The sequence below is a fragment of the Anser cygnoides genome, chromosome 4, assembly GCF_040182565.1.
Source record: "Anser cygnoides isolate HZ-2024a breed goose chromosome 4, Taihu_goose_T2T_genome, whole genome shotgun sequence".
In the NCBI taxonomy this organism is placed as follows: Eukaryota; Metazoa; Chordata; class Aves; order Anseriformes; family Anatidae; genus Anser; species Anser cygnoides.
Window position 1 is genome coordinate 17917838 of NC_089876.1, and position 19901 is coordinate 17937738.

General features: G+C 37.5%; 1 protein-coding gene across 8 annotated transcripts in view; it reads right to left on the minus strand.

Moving 5' to 3' along the window:
- The window catches only part of KCNIP4 (potassium voltage-gated channel interacting protein 4), a 433785-nt gene that overhangs the window by 199620 nt on the left and 214264 nt on the right, over positions 1 to 19901 (minus strand). Inside the window, exon 1 of one of the 8 annotated variants that reach the window (XM_013180573.3) lies at positions 9575 to 11730. The exons of 6 other annotated variants lie outside the window; for them this stretch is intronic. In XM_013180573.3, coding sequence (XP_013036027.1) covers positions 9575 to 9674 — 100 coding nt within the window. In that variant the 5' untranslated portion in view covers positions 9675 to 11730. One more of the 8 variants, XM_066995713.1, reaches the window with a different exon arrangement.

Here is a 19901-nt window from a genome sequence, read left to right on the forward strand (position 1 = left end):
GATGACTTGTTCTCTGCATTTGGAATCCTAACAAACTTCCTAAGAAAATGGGCCTGATAAGCAAGAAATAACACGAGCTGCAGGATGAATGACTGATCTTCTGAAAAGACTTTTTGAAAAGAAGGGAGAGAGAGGAGAAGAGTTCACTTTTGGGCCACACTGAAGCGACATGCTGTCCTCCCTTATCAGTCAAGGTGCTAAAGAAAGCTTTGGAAAAAACTGTTGCAATATTCCTAATGCATAAAGCATATTTAAATACATACTTGTATAATAATTAATCTTCTATACAAGAGAGAGCAGAAGGTTTTCTAAATGGAGATAATAGTAGCAATTAACCTTGAAATGTATTACATTAGCTTTGAAATATTTGTAAACTAGGTAATAAGAAAGTTTTAATATAAAGTGCTCTTATAATGCATTAGTGGAATCAGACCGTTTTTCAAGAAAATGCTAATCTCAATAATGACAGGGTTTTGACGATACTGTAATATAGGCACAACCTTAACCTGTGAGATCAATTATTCAAAAGTGTAGGTACTGTTTACAAGAACATATGTAAATTGGATAGTTTAAGCAGAAAAAAAATGCATTATTGAAGGAATAATTTCTACAAGAAGAGGTTTCTTACCAATTATTCATTTGTGCTAAACCAGGGAGACAGTGGTATGGATACTGTAAGTGGTCCAAAAGGCATCTCTTTTTACAAGTGTCCTAGCAACTGTGAGGTGTGACACTCCTTACATACTGCAAATAACTCTTCTTTTTCTTCCTCTTTAAAAGAGTATGTTACAGATTCGGGTTCTGGATCATTAGGACTTTCTCCAGAATATTTCATCTCCCCTCTCACCATATGCATGCACAGAAATGCTTATCTTTACATTTGGTCATCACCACCAATGATTTTAAGACATGATTACGCAACTCAGCTGTGTATGTAATGGCATGATTGCCACTGCAACAGCAAGCTGAATAAAAAGGGTTGTTAACCTGACAGAAATGGGTAACGGGACCAAAAAAGGTGTATTTAATGTAACTCAATTCTGCTTTCCTCCAATGGGGATATTTAAATAGGGCTATTTCAACAGAAATAATTTGGAAGTGAAGTTTGCTGTAAAAGGGAAAAACAAATGAGATTTACTGAAAGTATAGACAAAGAGAAGATGAAAGAGATTTGCGCCAATACCTTCCTATTAAACCTTCATGATGTAGGGTAGGCCCTGTAATCCAAGCGTCTATTCAATGTACCTAAAATACTTGATGTGTGATGCATAACCATAATGCATACGTCCAGTGAAGATATCTTACTTAATGTCTTAATTCAATTGTTTAATAACCCCTTTCTCTTTTCTGCTTTAGAATAACGGGTTTATTTTGTTTGATTTTTTTGTGTGTGTGTGTGTGTTAGAATTTGTTGTTATTAAAGAGCATTAAATTTATAATCATACAGCTTGTATATAAAAGTATACAATATTTCCTATAAAAGCTTTGATATAAGCACTGAGTATAAAATAATTGGTTAATAAACAGGTAATTGCCAGGTTGTCTCACACTGTAAACAACGAGGAGTCTGCTGTGGACTGCTTTGGATGATACAAGTTTTATCTGTCTGTTTGAAGAAGAATAATTTTGAACTATTTATTGAAAAAAAAAAGGAAAGAAAATGTGCTTGGAGAAATTTATTCTTTAATGTTTCTGCAATATTTTTGGAAAGTATCAATAAAGGCCACTAGAAGAAAAGACTGGACAACAACCAGAAATTACTTCTAGAGATACCACAAGGAGAAAATGACGACAGAAAGCAAAAACCAGAGGTGTTTCATCTGATTAAATCATCTGCTTCATTAGATTCAGGCAACATTTAGTCTGGCTGGACAGAATTTCCTACCAGGTGCTGAAAAATTCATTGACAGCTACCAGAGAAATAGGTCAGATAACTAAAGGAAAAAACTTTCCTATTAAAAACAACACTACGACCACAAGATCTTCCTTATACTCTTAAGAAGATACACAATTGCTTGTAACTTAACTAAGGAAAGGTTTAGTTGGTATAGTAGGTTTAGTTGGTCTTTCTGACTGACACAGAGCTAATGGCTAGAAAACTTAGATTACCTTCTTAAAATGGAGTGTAAATCTGGGAGTGATTCAGAGAAAAAAAAAATGAATCAGTAGGTGAAGATAGGGGGAAAACTGGCATTGGATGCTGTTTTTAACAATGTCAAAAAGGGAAGTTGTGAAACAAAGTGATTTATCTGTTGTCTTTTGTCATCTTCAGAGCACATCTAGGTTCTGGATTCACCCCACCTAGTCTTAGAAAAACCCTGTAACTCTCTTAATTTGAGAATATCATTGACCCAGATGAATGGATCCCAAATTTAAAAAGTCACTTGTACTCACTTGTTTTCTCCCTTCATCAAATATATTTCCTGATTTTCCCTCCTATGAGGAAAGGCTGAGAGAGCTGGGGATGTTCAGCTTGAAGAAGAGATGGCTCTGGGAAGACCTCATTGTGACCTTTCAATACTTAAAGAGGTCTTATAAAACGAAGATGGAGGACTCTTTACTCGGGTGGATAATGATAGGACAAAGGGGAACGGTCTTAAGCTAAAAGAGGATAGATTTAGACTAGACATTAGGAGGAAATTCTTCACTGTAAGGGCCCTGGAATAAGTTGCCAACAGAAGTGGTGTACGCTCCATCCCTGGAGGTTTTCAAGGCCAGGCTAGATGGGGGCTTGGCCAACCTGATCTAGTGGGTAGCATCACTGTCTATGGCACGGGGGTTGGAATTAGATGATCTTTAAGGTCCCTTCCAACCCAAGCCATTCTATGATTCTATGATTAGTCTAAACATGCTATGGTGGTCATCATAAAAATAAATACATAGAAGTTATCACCGTGTAGTACACAGGCATTAAGAGCACATGATCTGATCATTTCTTTTAACTTCATGGATCAACCCATGAAATTTTGTAGTCTCTGGCATAATTTTCCTCATGTATTTCCACATATCAAGAAATAATTCTATTTACTGTTGCAAAGCATTTTAAATTCTATGGGAAAAAAAAAGTACAGGAAGTCTTACTAGCATTAATATATTTCATAACAGAATGGATAGACCTGATCTCACTACTCAGATTATTTATTTCTGCCTACAAAATTAGGTATGCCATTTTTCCCCCTACTTACTGACAAAACTATATTCTTATAAGATGCTTACTCTTCTACTCAGTAGCCCATTAAAATAATTAGTTCTAAATATCTGGGGAAAAAAAAATCCACAACAATTTAATTTCTATTGTTTTTAAAACTAAAAAAAAAAAAAAGGAAGAAAAAAAGATTTTGGGGGGGCTATTTTAGCCTTAAGTACTGAAAAGTAATAAATGTTCTCAAAACTTGGTATAAATTGTGCATGTTTCAATTTGTACCACCCATATTTACTCTTAGCTAATATACAGGCCAGGAAAAAAAAAAAAAAAAAGGAGAGTGAGAGAGAGTCAATAACTGTTTCTAGAGGGCATCTATAGATTTTCATTAAAAGGGAATTGAATCTTGTAGAGAATAAGTAAAAATCAAGGCATTTATAGTGATAGGCAAACACTGTGCTGTATATACTTTTCTTTTGCTTATGGTGGCTCTTTGACAGTAGGAATGTCAAATTTACTTATTTAAATTAAATAAATAAAACAGATACTTTCATAATATAAATTCTATATTGAGTAGCCAGTAGGAAATAGGGAAAGTAAATATCAGAAGTTGTCTCCTTGAGGGAGATAAAACAGACCAAAATCACAGGACTTTCTCATACCCACGTTAATCCCATAAATTCTGGGGGGTTATTATCTAAAATTGCAAAGGAGTAAAAATGAGCAATAAGGTTTTAGTAGTCTTCCATTCTATAGTAAATGAGGCAATTTACATTTTTGCACAAAACTGAAACAGGAGTGAGACCCTTGTGTTCATAAAATGCATTACAACTACTCATCACGGGAAAGTTGAGAGTCCTCTGATCAACTCTTTGCTTGGGTCTAGTATCTTTTTTTTTTTTTTTTAAGGTTAATTATAAACTCACGAGTTTGCGAAGGGTATTGTATTGTAATGTGGAGCATAGCATTCTTTATTGACTTATTCCTTTGACATCTCTTTTTCACTTGCAGTTACAGTATTTGCTTACTTTTGACCTCTGTGGATGTAAAGCACTAAACAAGCTCATGAGTGAAAATTAGTCCTAAGAAAAACATCTCTTCAGTAGATACTGACCTGGGAACACTCAGAACACTTTTCAACAACAATGGATCAGCCTTCAGAAGACGATTCAGAGACATTGGACTGCTTTAAAGCAGACACTGCTTTAAAGAAGGCACCTATTACGAACTGCTTTGGTTAGCAAGCTTGCTTGCCCAGTTCTGGTTTTTGATGCTGCAACCAGAACTTGAGGCTTCTAGTATGGAAGACAGCTTGCCACCATCTACAAATGACATGGTAGTGCTGTTTGAGCAGAAATATTTAATCAAGGAAAACTTCACTGGAGTTCTATGTTGAAGATTTCTATCTACTGCTCACCCATCCACATCTGAGTAGCTGTTTTAACAGTTGTCTTAATTCAATCTATCTTTTTATATATGGAGACTTAATTGAACAGATTACTTCTAAGGAATGCCTGAAATTCCTAACATTAAAGTTTCTATTATCTTTTTTCTTTTGCATACTGTCAGCTCTGTCTAATCTTTTCACATATTGGTCCATAGTTGGTTTCATATTTCATTATCTTGATGTCAAAGAGAGTTATGTACAAAAAGAAAGAGTCACACATAGATCTTTGCCTGATCCCATACTCTTACTACAAACTGTTTCTGGTATGAAGTACTATTAGTGATAACGAATGCTCTGAAATTAATATTCCTCCATTTCCATCCACAAATATCACTGTGGAGGGTGACATCACTGTGGAAGCACTGAAATTCCCAGCAAATCATAAACTGGATCAAAAACCAACTTAACTGGCTGTGAGTTTCAGAGTAATAACAAGTAACTTCAGTGTTATTTCCACTCACATACAGTCTGTCAAAGACAGTTATAAATATCACAAGTGACTCCCTGTGTCTCTGTGGCTTTCCTCTGTTTTCCAAATGTTAAACTGGAAATTGTTAGTAGCTATCACAATTAAAATGGAATTAGAAGCTGCTTTGACATTTTGAGGAATCAAGTTTTTCAGTAATTTAACTAAATTATTACAATTTTATCCAAAAAGTTCTACTACTGCCACTCTCAGGGCTCCTAAGAAAGTTTTTTAGACACTAATCTTGATATTATCATATTAGATACAAACAACATAGACACATTTCACAGAAACATGTATGACTACTACTACGTGTTTTTTTTTTTTTATCCTGTTAGAGGTCCTACTTGCTATGAAAGTATTTCTTAACAAACAGAATATTTTTACATGAATATTCTGGATCACTTACTTTCTTTACATTTCTTCTCTGAACCTTATGCCCAGTGGTACTGGTTTCAATGCTTACACTGAGGAAGAAGAGTAGCTTGGTAGATGACATCAGTCAGTCTATTTGGCCTTTTGCAAGGTCACACAGTCCCACATGATCTTTAGATCGCAGAAAGATCGATTTGAAGCGTGGACTATTCAGTGAATAAAGAATTGGCTGTGTGGCCGCACCCAGAGGGTTGCAATCAATAGCTCAATGTCCAGGTGGTGGCCGATGATGAGTGCTGTCCCTCAGGGATCTGTCTTGGGAACAGTGCTGTTTAATATCTGTATCAGTGACACAGACAATGGGATCGAGTGCACCCTCAGCGAGCTTGCAAATAACACCAAGCTGAGTGGTGCAATCAATACACCAGAAGGAAGGGATGCCATCCAACAGGATCTGGACAAGCTAGAAAACTGGACACATGTGAACCTAATGAGGTTCAACAAGGCCAAGTGCAAGGGGCTGCACCTGGCTCAGGGCAATCCTAGACATGAGCACAGACTGGAAGAAGATCTCATTGAGAGCAGTACAGCAGAGAAGAACTTGGAGGTTCTGGTGGATGACATGAGCTAGCAGTGCACGCTTGCAGCCCAGAAAGCCAGCCACATCAACAGGGGAGTGGGCAGCAGGTCAAGGGAGAGGATTGTCCCCCTTTGATCTGCCCTTGTGAGGTTCCACTTGGAGTACTGCAGCCAGGTCTGGGACCCCCAGCACAAGAAAGTTTTAATTTTAATTGTGAATGATTTTTGGAAAAACTTTTCGTACAAGAAGAAGTGTAATTGATTTTAAATTTCTATCTACAAACTCTTCTTGCTAGGTATCCTCTTTACATCTAATAAGTTTACATTTAAAATAATATAAACTTTATTAAGGAGGACATAATTTGCTAAGAGTTAAAGAGAAAGTCTGCACAATCCACAACCAATGAGAACAAATAAATCTTTTCTGCTACTTGCTACTTTAGAAGCTGTCATACAATATTAAAAACATCTATTTGAAAACACTTTTGTAACAACAGTAGAACCACTCAGCAGCTAAAGGCAACTGAGCAAAACCACAGAAAGCACAGTTGCCTCAGTGATTGCAATACATCATAAAATAATACTTAATCTACAGATAAAGTCCCTGCAACCCACAACCGACAGAAGTATATAAATCTATTCTGCTACTTATCACTTTAGCAGCTGTCATACAATATTAAAAGCATCTGTTTCAAAATACTTCTACTACAACAACAATCACTCAGTGCTTGAAGGCAACTGGGCAAAACCACAGAAAACATACTGTTACCTGACTGCAGTGCATTAGGAAATAAATATTATCAAATATATACAATATTTATTCTGAAGATATTATTTTCATCGTCTTTGCATACTATTATTATACATATAGTTTATATTAAACACTATGAAGAAAGCAGAATATTACTCATGGTAGTTATTAAAAGACTACAATGAAGAAAATGTGGTTTTGCTATTGATTTACATAAATTGCACTTGAGTTTTTCACGTTAAATGTGGAGGTGGTTCACAACATTCAGAATCATGAAAAACTGATGTGGAAAGAAAGAAAGGCTAGCTTCAAGCTTTTGGTAAGGATTTAGAGAGAGACAATTCTGAAACTCAGATCTCCACCTAAGCCTCAGTATACTTTAGAGAGTTCAGCATACTGTTTTGGCTGCACTGAATTACAGATCATTACTGAATCTACAGATGATTTTTAGATAGATGTAGCATGTTTCGTATGCCACAAGTACGTAAAACCATTCATTTGTATGAAACATGCAAAAACATTTAACTGGGACACACTAACCTTTGAGAGAAAAAAAAAAAAAAAAGAGATATCCTAAACCAGACAGCAACAAACATTCTTATAACAAACAACACTTTCATGAAACTGTCACCAACTTCTTTACGGATTTCCAGAAAAGCATATAGATATTCTGAGCACACTTGTAAAATTCATTTTTTTCTTAACATTTTACTTAAAAGCATAACATTTGCACAATTTTATGATTCATGCACTTTTCATTATGTATGGGTGGAATTGAATAGACTTGATACTACTTAAAATTTTTTTTTTCCCCAGTAAAAATGCATAAATCTATTTTTTTTTTTCTATTGTGAATAGTTCAGATCTTTAATTCACAAGGTTAAGAAATACCCGGGGAATTAACCTGCACTGTTCCTAAACTATGAGCAAATGAATCCATAAGTTTGTGCTAGGTATCTAATGCCCACTTTCATACATTATTGTTTATATCTATTACTGGATTTTCACACAACATGCCTTTTATCTCATTTATACCATTTGAATATCACAGAAGGATATACACCTTCCTGTGATTTCCTTTGGCTGGCATGCTGGAAAACTGTACTGCACTAGGAAGAAAGAAACTTTAAGATTTCATATACATGTATACTAACAGTTGTTTTTTTGTTGTTGTTGTTTTTGTTTTTTCTACTGAGGCAGACAAAATAGGCAGCCGCATGATAAACTTATTTCTTACAGAACTCTTACAATCACTTACAGGCAGCTTCACTATATTTCTAATTGCCTTCCCATTATCACCATCCCCAGCCATAAAAACAAGCATAGACAACAATCAAATGCTAAATTTTAGCAAGGAACTGGACTGCATGTGAGGCTCAAAAGAACGCAGAGACCTGCCAACCAACCTAAGAAGTAAATACCTTTTTTTTTTTTTTTTCAGAATCTCCACAACCTCTAATGCTGCAGGTAACTTATCCCATTTCTCTAGTTGATTGACATTTCTATTTACAACTGAACACAAAACAAAAAGAAAAGCAGAAATTAATGCATTCAAAGGGAATCTCTCTGTTGTTATTTCAACTCAGTGTAACACACTCCAATGCATATATACATTCTTTGTAAAAATGCACTTGATAACACATTTTTTGTGAGTGCCTGCAGGGTTTTCAGATTCTGTAATTAACACTAGCAAGTCCATCTGACACAGCAACACAGAGAAACCTTTGAGTGAACTTCCCTACTTCAAATCAAATGACTGCATTTCTTGAAAGGGTTACACAAGTAGCATTTTCAGACCTTTTCATAAGAGCAAATTTTGCTTACATTCTCACTCGTTAACACATGAAACCACAATCTCTCAGTAACAAAGTTCCCCTCTTCACAGGCATAAATATATACACTGTACTCAAATGCTATCTTACAGGAAGATTTGAACATACATATTTCTTCAATATTTGAGACAGAACATTTAAGTCTGAAACCTGATGCAATGAATATCACTACATTATCAACTATGCTGCAGTGTTTTTGTTTTTTTTTCTCCGTTTTTTTTTTTCTTTTTTGATTAACTACTCATATGGTAAGAATAACAGTGCCTTTAGAGAAATAAAAGAAAAAAAAAGTGAAAGTAATCAATAGTCCACTAGCTTTTGCAAATAAAAAGCACATTAAGAACAACATTAGCTTCTTATTTCTCATTTTTACTGCTTTATACACAAACCATATTGATAAGAAGGGAGGAGGTGATCTGAGATAAAGCATCAAGCAATAAAACTTGCGCTTAATTGCCATAAGTGAACACTAAAGTTGCTTATTTTCAATCTGAGCATTGCAGTTCTTCTTCCTCAAGAACAATTTTAAGTTTTAACAGTACATTAAATATTCAACAGGTTTTTAAATACTACAAAATACATATCTTGAATTTACAACAATTCCCATCTAGACGATACTTGCATGAATAGGCTAGAAGAAAATTTTAAGGCAATATAGCAGTATTTGCACGTTAGCATCCCTAAAGCTCCTTTGGCACCTGCTGTTTTAGAACTGCAGATTTACAACAGGAACAAGATATTCACGTTCTATTCACGTTACCTCTGCTCAACGCTTAAGTTTCTACTTGCGGTATTCAGGACACCGGTGTGTTTTTCCTGCGGAAGAAAAGCGCCGCAGCCCTAAGACCGCCCGCTCGCAGCCCCCAGAGCTGGAGGTGACCCAGGCAGCGCCGCACGCCCACCCTACAGGTGCCCCTGGCCTCGCCGCAGGAGCAGAGCCGGAACAGAAAGAAGGACGAGCCATCAAAAAGCACTCCCTTACCTTCTAAACCTGCTTCAATCAGCCCAAACTGTTCCAACACTTTAACAAAAAGCACAATCACGATCAAAACTGCTATCATTTCGAGCCCTTCCAAGTTCATGATGAGTTAGGTCATGGTCTAACCACAGCCACTGAGGAAAGTGCTCTCCTGCCCGGCTTTCTTTGCAAAGCCATTAAACTACGCGCAGAAGGCTCCTGCGAGGGAAGGGGGAGAGCGGGAAGGGAGGGAGCGGGGGGGGCGGCATCCCATCCACTCGAGCTGGGGCCAGCAGCGGCGAGCGGCTCCGCTCCGGCCTCCGCCACCGGTCCCCGAGCGCGCTCCCGCAGCCGGGCGGCCCGGCGTGGAGCTGAGGCCGAGGGGTCCTCCCACCCCACCCTGGGTCGAGTCACTCGGGAAACGTCCGCGGGAAAAACGACGCCGAAACGCCGGGGGCCGGCGAAGCTGGCGGCGGCGGCGTCGTTGCGGGCAGCGCGCTGCCATGGAAACGCAGGGAGCGGGCCCGGCGCCGGGCACCGAGGGATGCGAAGGGCCTGAGGGTGAAGCACGGAGCCGAGGGGGGGAACCGCAGCGCCGGCAGGGATCGGCTCTCCGCCGGCCTGGGCAGCACGCGGGGATTTGCCCGGTGCGTCCGGCCAGCTCCTCTCCTAGTTTCCCGGGGTTACAAAAAACAGCCCACGAAACTGTTGCATACGGCCGGTAACACCGAGTTTTGCGCGTCAAGGATCGTCTCTCGTCATTAACTGCCACGAACTTCTTTGATTCTGCTGTCTCACACTCACTGAGCTTTATTTAGTGTTTAAGCTGATTTGAAAAAGAAAAATTTTAAAGAATGGGTTGAGAAGGAAAAGGAAAAGCAACCTCATTGTTTTTGATGGTCTCTCACTTCAGTAGGATGTGCTGACCAAAGTATTTTCCAAGTGAAACATTAGCAGCAAAATAACACAAATACTAACCACAAGTCTGAATTGGTGTCCTCCACCACTATGGGCTGCTGGCCTACCTGCAGAGGTTTGCAGTTCTGTCACACACAGCACAAAACGCTATTCACAGTTAAGGCATTACTATTTAAATCCCCTAATAATTTAGCACATAAAAAGGAATTTACATCAGAAAAACAGCACCTTTATTACAGCAAAAAATGGGCAAGGGAACAATTGCAACAAATTTAATCTTCTCTGGTAGAGTACTGTCATCCACATGGTTGAAATCCATTACCGTCCATTTCTTTCTTTGGATAAGATTCAAAAAAAACAATCTTTGTGTCATGTAAGAACTGGCAGCAACTTCTAAATCCCCCAGGTATACTCACATTATGATGGGTGTTATCATTACTGAAAACAATGGAAAGAAGTGGGAATATGAGGACTGATATAATAAATAGAAAAAGAAATGACTTTTTTTCTACTGTGAATAGGTAAATCCATACAGCTTAGTGTTTTGCATGTCACTATTCTATGCTTTGTTTGCTCAGGATTGAAATCTCTGAAACTACTTAAGCTTCTTCTGTCAGAAAACCTAAAGTTTAATGCTCCTTCTTAAACATACCGACATGGGCTTTCTCTGTCTGTGCTCAGGACATACTGCAAATCTCTAAGTTTGTTTTCATTTCATTTCTGTAGGCTACTTTTCCTTAGGTAACCGTGCCTTTATTTACTTCAAACTTTCTCCTTCCATTCTTCTGTCTCTTATTTAATCTTTGTTTCAAACAAGGTCAAATACCTCCCTCTAAGCTAACTTATCAATAATTTTATGGACAATGGGTCCAGCTTTCTTTAAGGTGGGACTAAAATGGGATAATTTACCCTTATCAGCAGCATAACCTCTGCAACCTGTGTGCATGTTAACCAAATGATTGATACAAGCTGTGTCTCAGTACATTTAACATTGCCACCTGAACTGACATATTCAATTGCATTAATAGCTTTCCTTAATACTTGTCTGCTGCAAATGTTGACATGAACAGAAAAGTAAATGATTTTTAAAAAGACCCAATATTAACTACTTCTGTGACAGCACCAGTTGCTATTACTGTCAAGGCAGCCACACCAGCCTCATCCAGTGAAGTGCAGTGTGAGAAGGGAAGGGAAGGATGTGCCTGCACCTTTCTGCAGGTGGTGAGACAGCTGCTTTGGGATGTAGAAGGTAAAAGCACAAAGAAGTCTGGAGGTTTGGAGAAAAATTCTAGGAGACAGAGGAATTAGGAAGCTCCTCTCCCTCTATCCTAGCAGCATCATCCACCTCCATAGCCATGAGGGAGAGAATGGGCCTAGGACTGCTCCTGAGGCTGACAGCAGCTGAACTCAAGCCAGGGCCAAGAAGAAAAAAATGGCAAGCAGAGGTTATGGTGGAGGTTCTGCAAAGAAGGCAGCTGTAATTGCTCCCCAAACCTGGATTCCCACTGCTGTGTACTAAGAAATACACAGTGGGGGATCTGCTGTCTGGGGTCTGCCTTATCAGCTATGAGCAGGACAAAGTAGAGAGTTTTTTTCCAGAGGCGTAGGTCCACTGCACCTATGTCTAATGCTTCCAAGTATTCCAACTATTCTTCCAAGACATAGCATAGAATGTACAGAAGAAAAGAAGGAAGCACTATTGCTCCAGTTTTACAGGTGGATGCCAAAACGCAGTAAGAATAATAATCTTCAGGCTAGGAGTTTGCAAGAAAGCTGTAACCAAACTCAGTAAAATTGGCTGAGTGGTCACTCCCAGAGAGTGGTGATAAGCAGTGACAAAGTCAATTTGGAGGCTAGTGACTAGCAGTATGCCTCAAGAATCAATATTGAATCCAGTTCTTTTTAGCATCTTCATTAATGATCTGGATGATGGGAGCACGTTTGCAGATGGCACAAAAATTAGAGACGTTGCTAATGCTCCAGAGGGTTGTGCTGACATCTGGAGGGACCTCAACATGCTAGAGAAATGGTCTGACAGGAACATCATGAAGGTCAACAAGAAGAGAAGTGCAAAGTTCTACATCTGGGGAGGAACAACCCCAGGCACCAGGACATGCTGAGGACCATCCAGCTGGAAAGCAGCTTGGCAAGAGTTGGGTCTTGGTGGACACCAAGCTAAACAAGAGCCAGCTGTGTGCCCTTGCCAAAAGAAGGTCAATGGTGTCCTTAGCTGCATTAAGCAAAGTATTGCCACTAGCTCAAGGGAGGAGATCCTTCACCTCTACTCATCACTGCTGAAGCCACACTTGGAGTGCTGGATCCAGGTCTGGGCTCTTGAGTACAAGAGAGACATGGATGCACTGGAGAAAGTCCAACAAAAGGCCACAAAGATGATGAAAGGACTGGAGCATCTCTGCTATAAGAAAAGACTGTGAGAACTGGGTCTGTTCAGCATATCCTGGAGGGGACACAGTGGGGATCTCATCAATGTCTATAAATATCTGAAGGGTATTTATATACAAAAGACAATGGAGCCAGGCTCTTTACAGCAGCATCCAGTGACAGGACAAGAAATTTGGACAATGTGAAACACAGGAGATTCCGACTGAGCACATCAGGAAGCACTTCTGATGCTTCCTTGCCACACATACTGTGTGGGTGACTGAGCATGGCACAGGCTGCCCAGAGAGGCTGTGGAGTCTCCTTCCTTGGAGATCTTCAAAAGCCACCAGGACATGGTCCTGCTCATCCTGCTGTGGGTGGCCCTGCTTGAGCAGGGGGATTAGATCAGATGGCCTCCAGAGGTTCCTGCCAAGCTCAACAATTCTGTGATTCTCTTTCTGTGAATCAGCCATGACAATCTCCTCTATATTTTGTTTCAATTTTCATATACTTACAGTTAAAGATTCTTTTCCTCATTAGGTCATTGCTTTTTAGCAAAACCTTACAAAAATATATTTCTCTTGTAGGAAGGCAAAATACCCCCAGAGCTCTCTGCTCCTTATGTTTCTACCTGCTTAAAAATGGAGTTGACTCTATTGACAACTAATGTTACAAACTGCATGGAATAATTATTTCTCTCTCCAAATAGCTTGCCAAAAATAATGAAGAGACTGTTGATTTCTTCTTTTCCTTACATTTAAGGAAAAAAAAAAAGTCATCCTCATTTACCCATACATTTTTGTCAGAATACAAGAGGAAGAATGTAGCTAACGCATCTGCAAATACCGAAACCCTATTTTCTCTCTTGTGTAACCACCCAAAACTTAATATATTGTGGAATTAAACTTGAAAAAGGTCTACAAGATAGTTAGGAATGGAGGAAATAGGAATGTGATGAAAAGACATTAATGCATAAATTATCATTACATATAGGTGTTTTATAAAGAACTGCATGTAGCTGTATTTTTCTTATTTTGTAACTACAGATAAAAAGTTTCAGCCTAGAAAGTGTTATAGATTCTGTAACCTATTCGAAAAAGCATTTAGTACATTCTTACCTTTTATCATGAGAGTAAATATATTAAATTGAAATCACTGGTCATATTTCAAGCTAGGGGCATATCTAAATGCTCACTTCTCATATTGTGATGGAAGTCTAAACCACAATACAGTGAATATGTTTACATTATTATGACTAGGATCCCAGGTACTACGAATCATATTGCTACTGCTTAATGTTGTATATCACAAAATGTTCATGTTAAAAAAAGACCCATTCAATTTGGACTGAGAAATGGTAAGTGGGTCCACAGATGAATCCCAGGAATGCTTATATTCTTCCTTACACTTTCTCTTCTTATGCACTCATATTCATCAGGTTGCCATTAAGCTACTCTCAGGATTTTGTCATGACTCCAATTAGGATTTTTAGAATTCTAAGAATTAATATATAGAGATAATTAATACATAGAGAGAATTAATATATATAGAGAATTAATATATATATTAATTCTTATATATATATATAAACAGCAAATCTTCTAGTTCATCAAATCACTGAGCGTAAGCAGCAAAGAGATACAAGCTATTCTTTTAGCTTCAATTCTTTGAATGTAATCCTCTTTCTCAGTAAATATTTAATGAATCAAAAGATACAAAATGCAATGATATTATCAGCCGTTATATTAAGTCTTATAATGGACCACACCTTTCAACTTTCCTCTAGGCAGTAAGCCAGCGCGGCTTGACTTCCATAGGATCTTTCCCAGATTAAGTACTGGGGAAAAAAATAATAGTAATAATTACAACAATATGACATCACAGTACATTATTTCTACCTCTTTACAACTTTTACCTATGTTCACATCCCAAACTGCGCCCAACTTTTTTTCACTTGTCACTACTCAAGGAGTTGCCACAGTTTGGACACGATGATGCTTAAGTGACGTCAGAAGATAATTTCCTAGTACCATCCAAAAAGTCAGACTACTGATATGCATGGTGATGCCCTAAACATGCATTCCAGTTCTATATCAGCAGGCAGCAATAATTTTATGGGCTAGCATGCATGGTGTAACTCACCCAAAGAGTCTTCAGTCTTGGACAGGGGCAAGGTGTAGTCATGAAGCCAAAGTTCTGGCTCTTCACACTCAGCATTGTATTTAAATAGCAATACATTACATCTTGTGCTTTTACAGAAGTGACTAAAATAGAAAATGTTATATACTATAATATTCATAAACAGGCTTTTTGAAGGCTTCTTGATGTAAAACACCCTCACCAGCCAACTGATTTGTAGTCCCAGTTGAAAAGTATACCTGAAGCTCTCGTATCATAACACTGCTCTTGAGAAGTTCTGATCTGCTATAAAAAGTCAGAAGTGGCATACAGTCATTTTGCCAGTTATTCTAAGTAGTCATTTGAATAGTCTTTGGATATTCTCTTATCCTTAAAATTGAATTATATTTCAAGTTTATCCCCATCCATACTGTGGAAATGTGGCTCCCTGAATCTGTTAGTGTATTTTTCTGGAAGTTGGTGCAGATATTGTAGTAATGGTGGCCATGAATTATATGTCATTTGAAGACATAAATTTTCTCAGCATGTTGAAAAATGCCATCCAGATAACTCCACCTTTACTGGAAATTCTTAAACCACATTAAAAAGCAAAAATCATCAAAAAAGTCCAATGTCAAAAATGTCAGACAACTACACTTTCAAATGCTCTGTGGAAACTGAAGCTGAAAAATTCTTGGCTGTTGCAATTCCATAGATGAAGCTCAACTCTCCTCATGATTCGTTTGTGCTACTTACTTATTAGCAAGGACTCTGTGTGTCTGAGCTAATGCTTTTGAGACAAGTAATTTCACAGAATTTTTTCTAGCCATGTCAGTCCTGTAGCCCTTCAACCTGGGTATCTCTTATTTATTTCTCCCTTTGTGTTCTTGAATCAGGGGTATATGTAATACCACCAGTACAACTGCTCTAAGATTCAGTGTTTTTCCTGTCAGAGAACTAAAATCTTAATTTAGACTTTCCTGTTTTTGCTTCTCAACTATCATGACTTTCTCTTTGCTGTCCTTAGCAAGTGCTATCTTTCTTTTCTTTTTATCCACTGAGGATACTCCTGCTAAAGTCATCATTCTGGGTTGTCACAACTTTCTCAGCCCTTTACATTTCCCTAATGGATCCATTTCAACATACACAAATATATTTGCTATTACCTTCAAGGCCAGTCTTAACATATTACTGCCATACTTGGACACTTCTGACTTTCAAAGAATATTGAGCTGTCAACTCCCTCAATCAATAATGATAGCCTTACTCATTCATAAATTAAACTTCATTCATAAGAAATGTTGCTGGTTCTAATACAGCCCTTTAATATATTCTGAAATATTAATACATCTGTTCTTCCTCGAGTTTCTCCTTAAACTGTGGTAATAGGAAGTCCACAATGCCCTGCCAAAACCTCAGAAGTTACAGTGATGTGTCCACCATAAAACTTTCTATTCATAATTGTGTTTGTTTGCTCTCCCATCCCTGTCACTCTACCTGAGCTCTTATTTTATTCTTAAATATTAGATGTCTTGGAGCAATTTTTGTTAACTTTACAAAACACCATAGTACTTTGCTTACTCAAGTCCAACAGCATCTAGATGATATAGGAATATGGTCAGTGATTTGTAAAAAAAAAAGTGATACTTTAGCCTATATGTGGGATACAAAAACTGATCCATTGCTATTCTTCACTGTGTTCCCAAGTTAGTTATCACAGTAAATTTTTTGTGCCATATTAGGAGAATTATTTTAGTAAGCCACTTTCTATGAGACTCATATCTAGGAGAAACATCTGCAAGGAACTATCTGCATACTGTTTGTTACATGTGTCTGAAAGACATTTGCTTTTGCTGAACAAGGCTAAGTGAATATAAGCAGAGATGATAAAGGCTCCAAGGACCTCAATAGAATATCTGCTTCTGACCCCCTTGTGTCTTTTTGAAAATACCTACCCCTAGAAAATAAAGCTGTCTAAATTAGTAAATTAAATATATAATTCTCTGCTACTTTTATTGACTACCATAGAACAGTCTGCATCCATACTATACACATCTCTCGTCCTCTAAAACAGTATGGCTATAGAAAAAATGTTGAAATAGAAATGCTAGGATTAGTTTCTGGTCTATGATAGCTCCTAAACCATGTACAGGGGTTATTTAGGAGAGTGTTAGCTAGCACAGGCCAAGAGTATTACAGGCACTCTTCTAATACTTTAATAGAGTTGATGACAGTGTCTCAATGTGCAAGAATGTTTCCTGGAAGTGTTTAATTAACTAGTCTAGGCACAGTCCAAACTTATCAGCTGCATTTTAAGTGATTCAGTGTAATAATTTGAGAGCTGACGTTAAAAAGAGAATATCTTCAAGAAAACCTGCTCCACTTTTGAGCACATAGGTTCAAAAGGGTAGCCAGGGTTGCCTTGAAAAGTTACAAAACATGGAAATCTAAGAATTGAGACAAATTTACATGAATTCAAAATAAATAAATAAATAAATACTAGTTAGTCAGTACTTTAAATGACCACAGTTCTGTTGAAATTTTGCTAGAGGGGTTTCCTAAGTTTTCCCAAGCTCATATTCTCTGAACATGTCAATCACCTGGTATCAGGGCATTTGTGACAGTACTGGGTGTAAGGCAAAACAGTCTAAGCAGACCTAGAATGCCATACCTGTTGCAAAAGACTGCTATGTTAAAAAGACTACCAATGCTTCAAAACGTTATTAACTTATTGAGACATCAACAGCTCAACAGTGAGCAAGTTTAGTAAACACAGCAGAAAAATAAAATTGAAGAGGTCTATGGCTGAGTGAGATAATTTTGAAACATTTATCAAGAGATCTCTGGGAATGTGAGAAAACACACAGAAGTGCAAGGATGTGGACAGTAGCTTTCATGATTGTCAGAACACTGTTAATAACTCAATTACTTCTGCAGTCTTAGCATACACTCTTTTTACATGGTCATGACAGCTTGATGACAACAAAGCTAATGGAAGAAAAATACCTTTAAACAGAAGAAAGAGTTTGTAAAAGCTGTCCAGAACATCTTTTTACAGCTGGAAATGTTTGTTAAGTAAAATTCTAGTAAACTAAAACTAGTTTCAATACCTAAAAGAACAACAAATAACTTGGCAATTTTCTTTTCAAAGTCACAGGTCTTCTCTCATGGGCTGTTTTCTAATGTACTTATTGACTCCCCACCCCCCCCCCACCCCCCCCAAAAAAAAAAAAAAAAACAAACACAAACAAACCAATACATACCTTTGATAGTTGCATATAGGAAGTAAGGGAGGTGGAACATTTTAGAGCTATCTTCCAAACTTGTATGATGAAACTTAAACATTCCTCTTTGTTTCTAATTAGCACTGTCTCTGTGCTCTTAAATATGATCTTTTCTCCATATTTTTCTCTCAAAAATAAAAGTTGTTTTTGTCATAGGATAAGCCATTTTAGGAACAGCAGATTTAGGAATAACAGACTTGAATGAAAACTGCACAAAATGCACAGAAACATTTCCTCAACATATCTGGATTCAGCTGTAGATCACTATTTTCTGTCTTCCAGAACAGCATTCTACATGTAACTCTGGAATTTTGTTTTGATTTCTTCCTCTGAGAGGTGCAATCACTCTGGAAAGGACCTTCACAATGATCAACAGAGAAACTGCAAAAACTTAGAAACTATTACCAACCCATATTTTCTCTGGAACCATGTAGCTCTGCAAGATAAAGAGCATGACTACATAATGGGAAAGCATTCATACAGTATGTTCAATTGTTGAATTTGTAAAACCATGCACAATAAACTAACTAGATATCTTGGTAATAAGTTTTGCTAACAAATCTTAATAAAACTATGTTAGGGCTTTCTAAAATCACAACTATGCCAAACACAGCTATTCAAACTCTTGTCCACAATTATAATCCCATAAAGAAACTAGATTAAGAGATTACAATGAAAAACAAGTATTATGTAAATCTGATCACTTTCTATGCTTTCTTTCTGCCAAACAAGGCAGATGTGCAGTTTGTGTGGTATGTAGCATGCAGATACCTACATTTTTAAACCTATAGCTACGGATAGAAGGTGAGAATTGAATCACACAATACAGTAACATTTTCATGCAAATAACAAAGAAAGAAGATACATCATTAATAATTAGAGGTATCATTAATAATTAGAATAACACTACTTTTTGATACATCTTTTGCTGTGTATTATTGGAAAACTGTCAAGCTTCCTGTGGGCTTTAGCTGTGTTAAGTGAACTTTACCATAAATATGTTTAGGAAACTTATCTACAGTCTCAAAATAAAAGACTGACAGAAGAGTTCCTTCAGTTCAGCTGATGGAGCATGTGGATGTTTGCCAGGCTTTTCCTCCTAATCCCTTGTTGCTTCATTAGTAGCTCACTGCAGACGACAAGGGACTTTTATGCCAATCAACAGTAAAAAGTCACAGGGAAGCCTAGCTCACATGCCTATGGAAAACAGCTTGAGACACTGCAACAAGGCAGCATTTTTCAAAGTTATGCTTAAAATAAAATAAAATAAAAAAATAAAAAAGCACAAAACAAAACAGAACCAAAAAGCCAGGGAAATCAGAAAGCCAATGTCTGCTGAACCTTACAGTCTGACTTAAGCACTAGTGTGCTGCTAGAGTGTACTTCTAGTCCAAATGTGAGCTTCTACTTTTCCCAGAAGTTATTATTAAGACAAATGACAGAACAAAACAGTGACAAGTTGAATGTCTTTTTTTTCAGGCTGGTTATATAAAGCTAACCAACATACATAATGTCATAAAGTAAATAAGAAAATGACATTGTTTTCAAGTCCGCCCAATTAATAATCTACTTGGATGAAGAAGCCCCCAGGTTTTTCTTAACATTTTGACAGTCTCTCTCCTTTTTTTTTTTCTCTTTCTTTTTTTGTT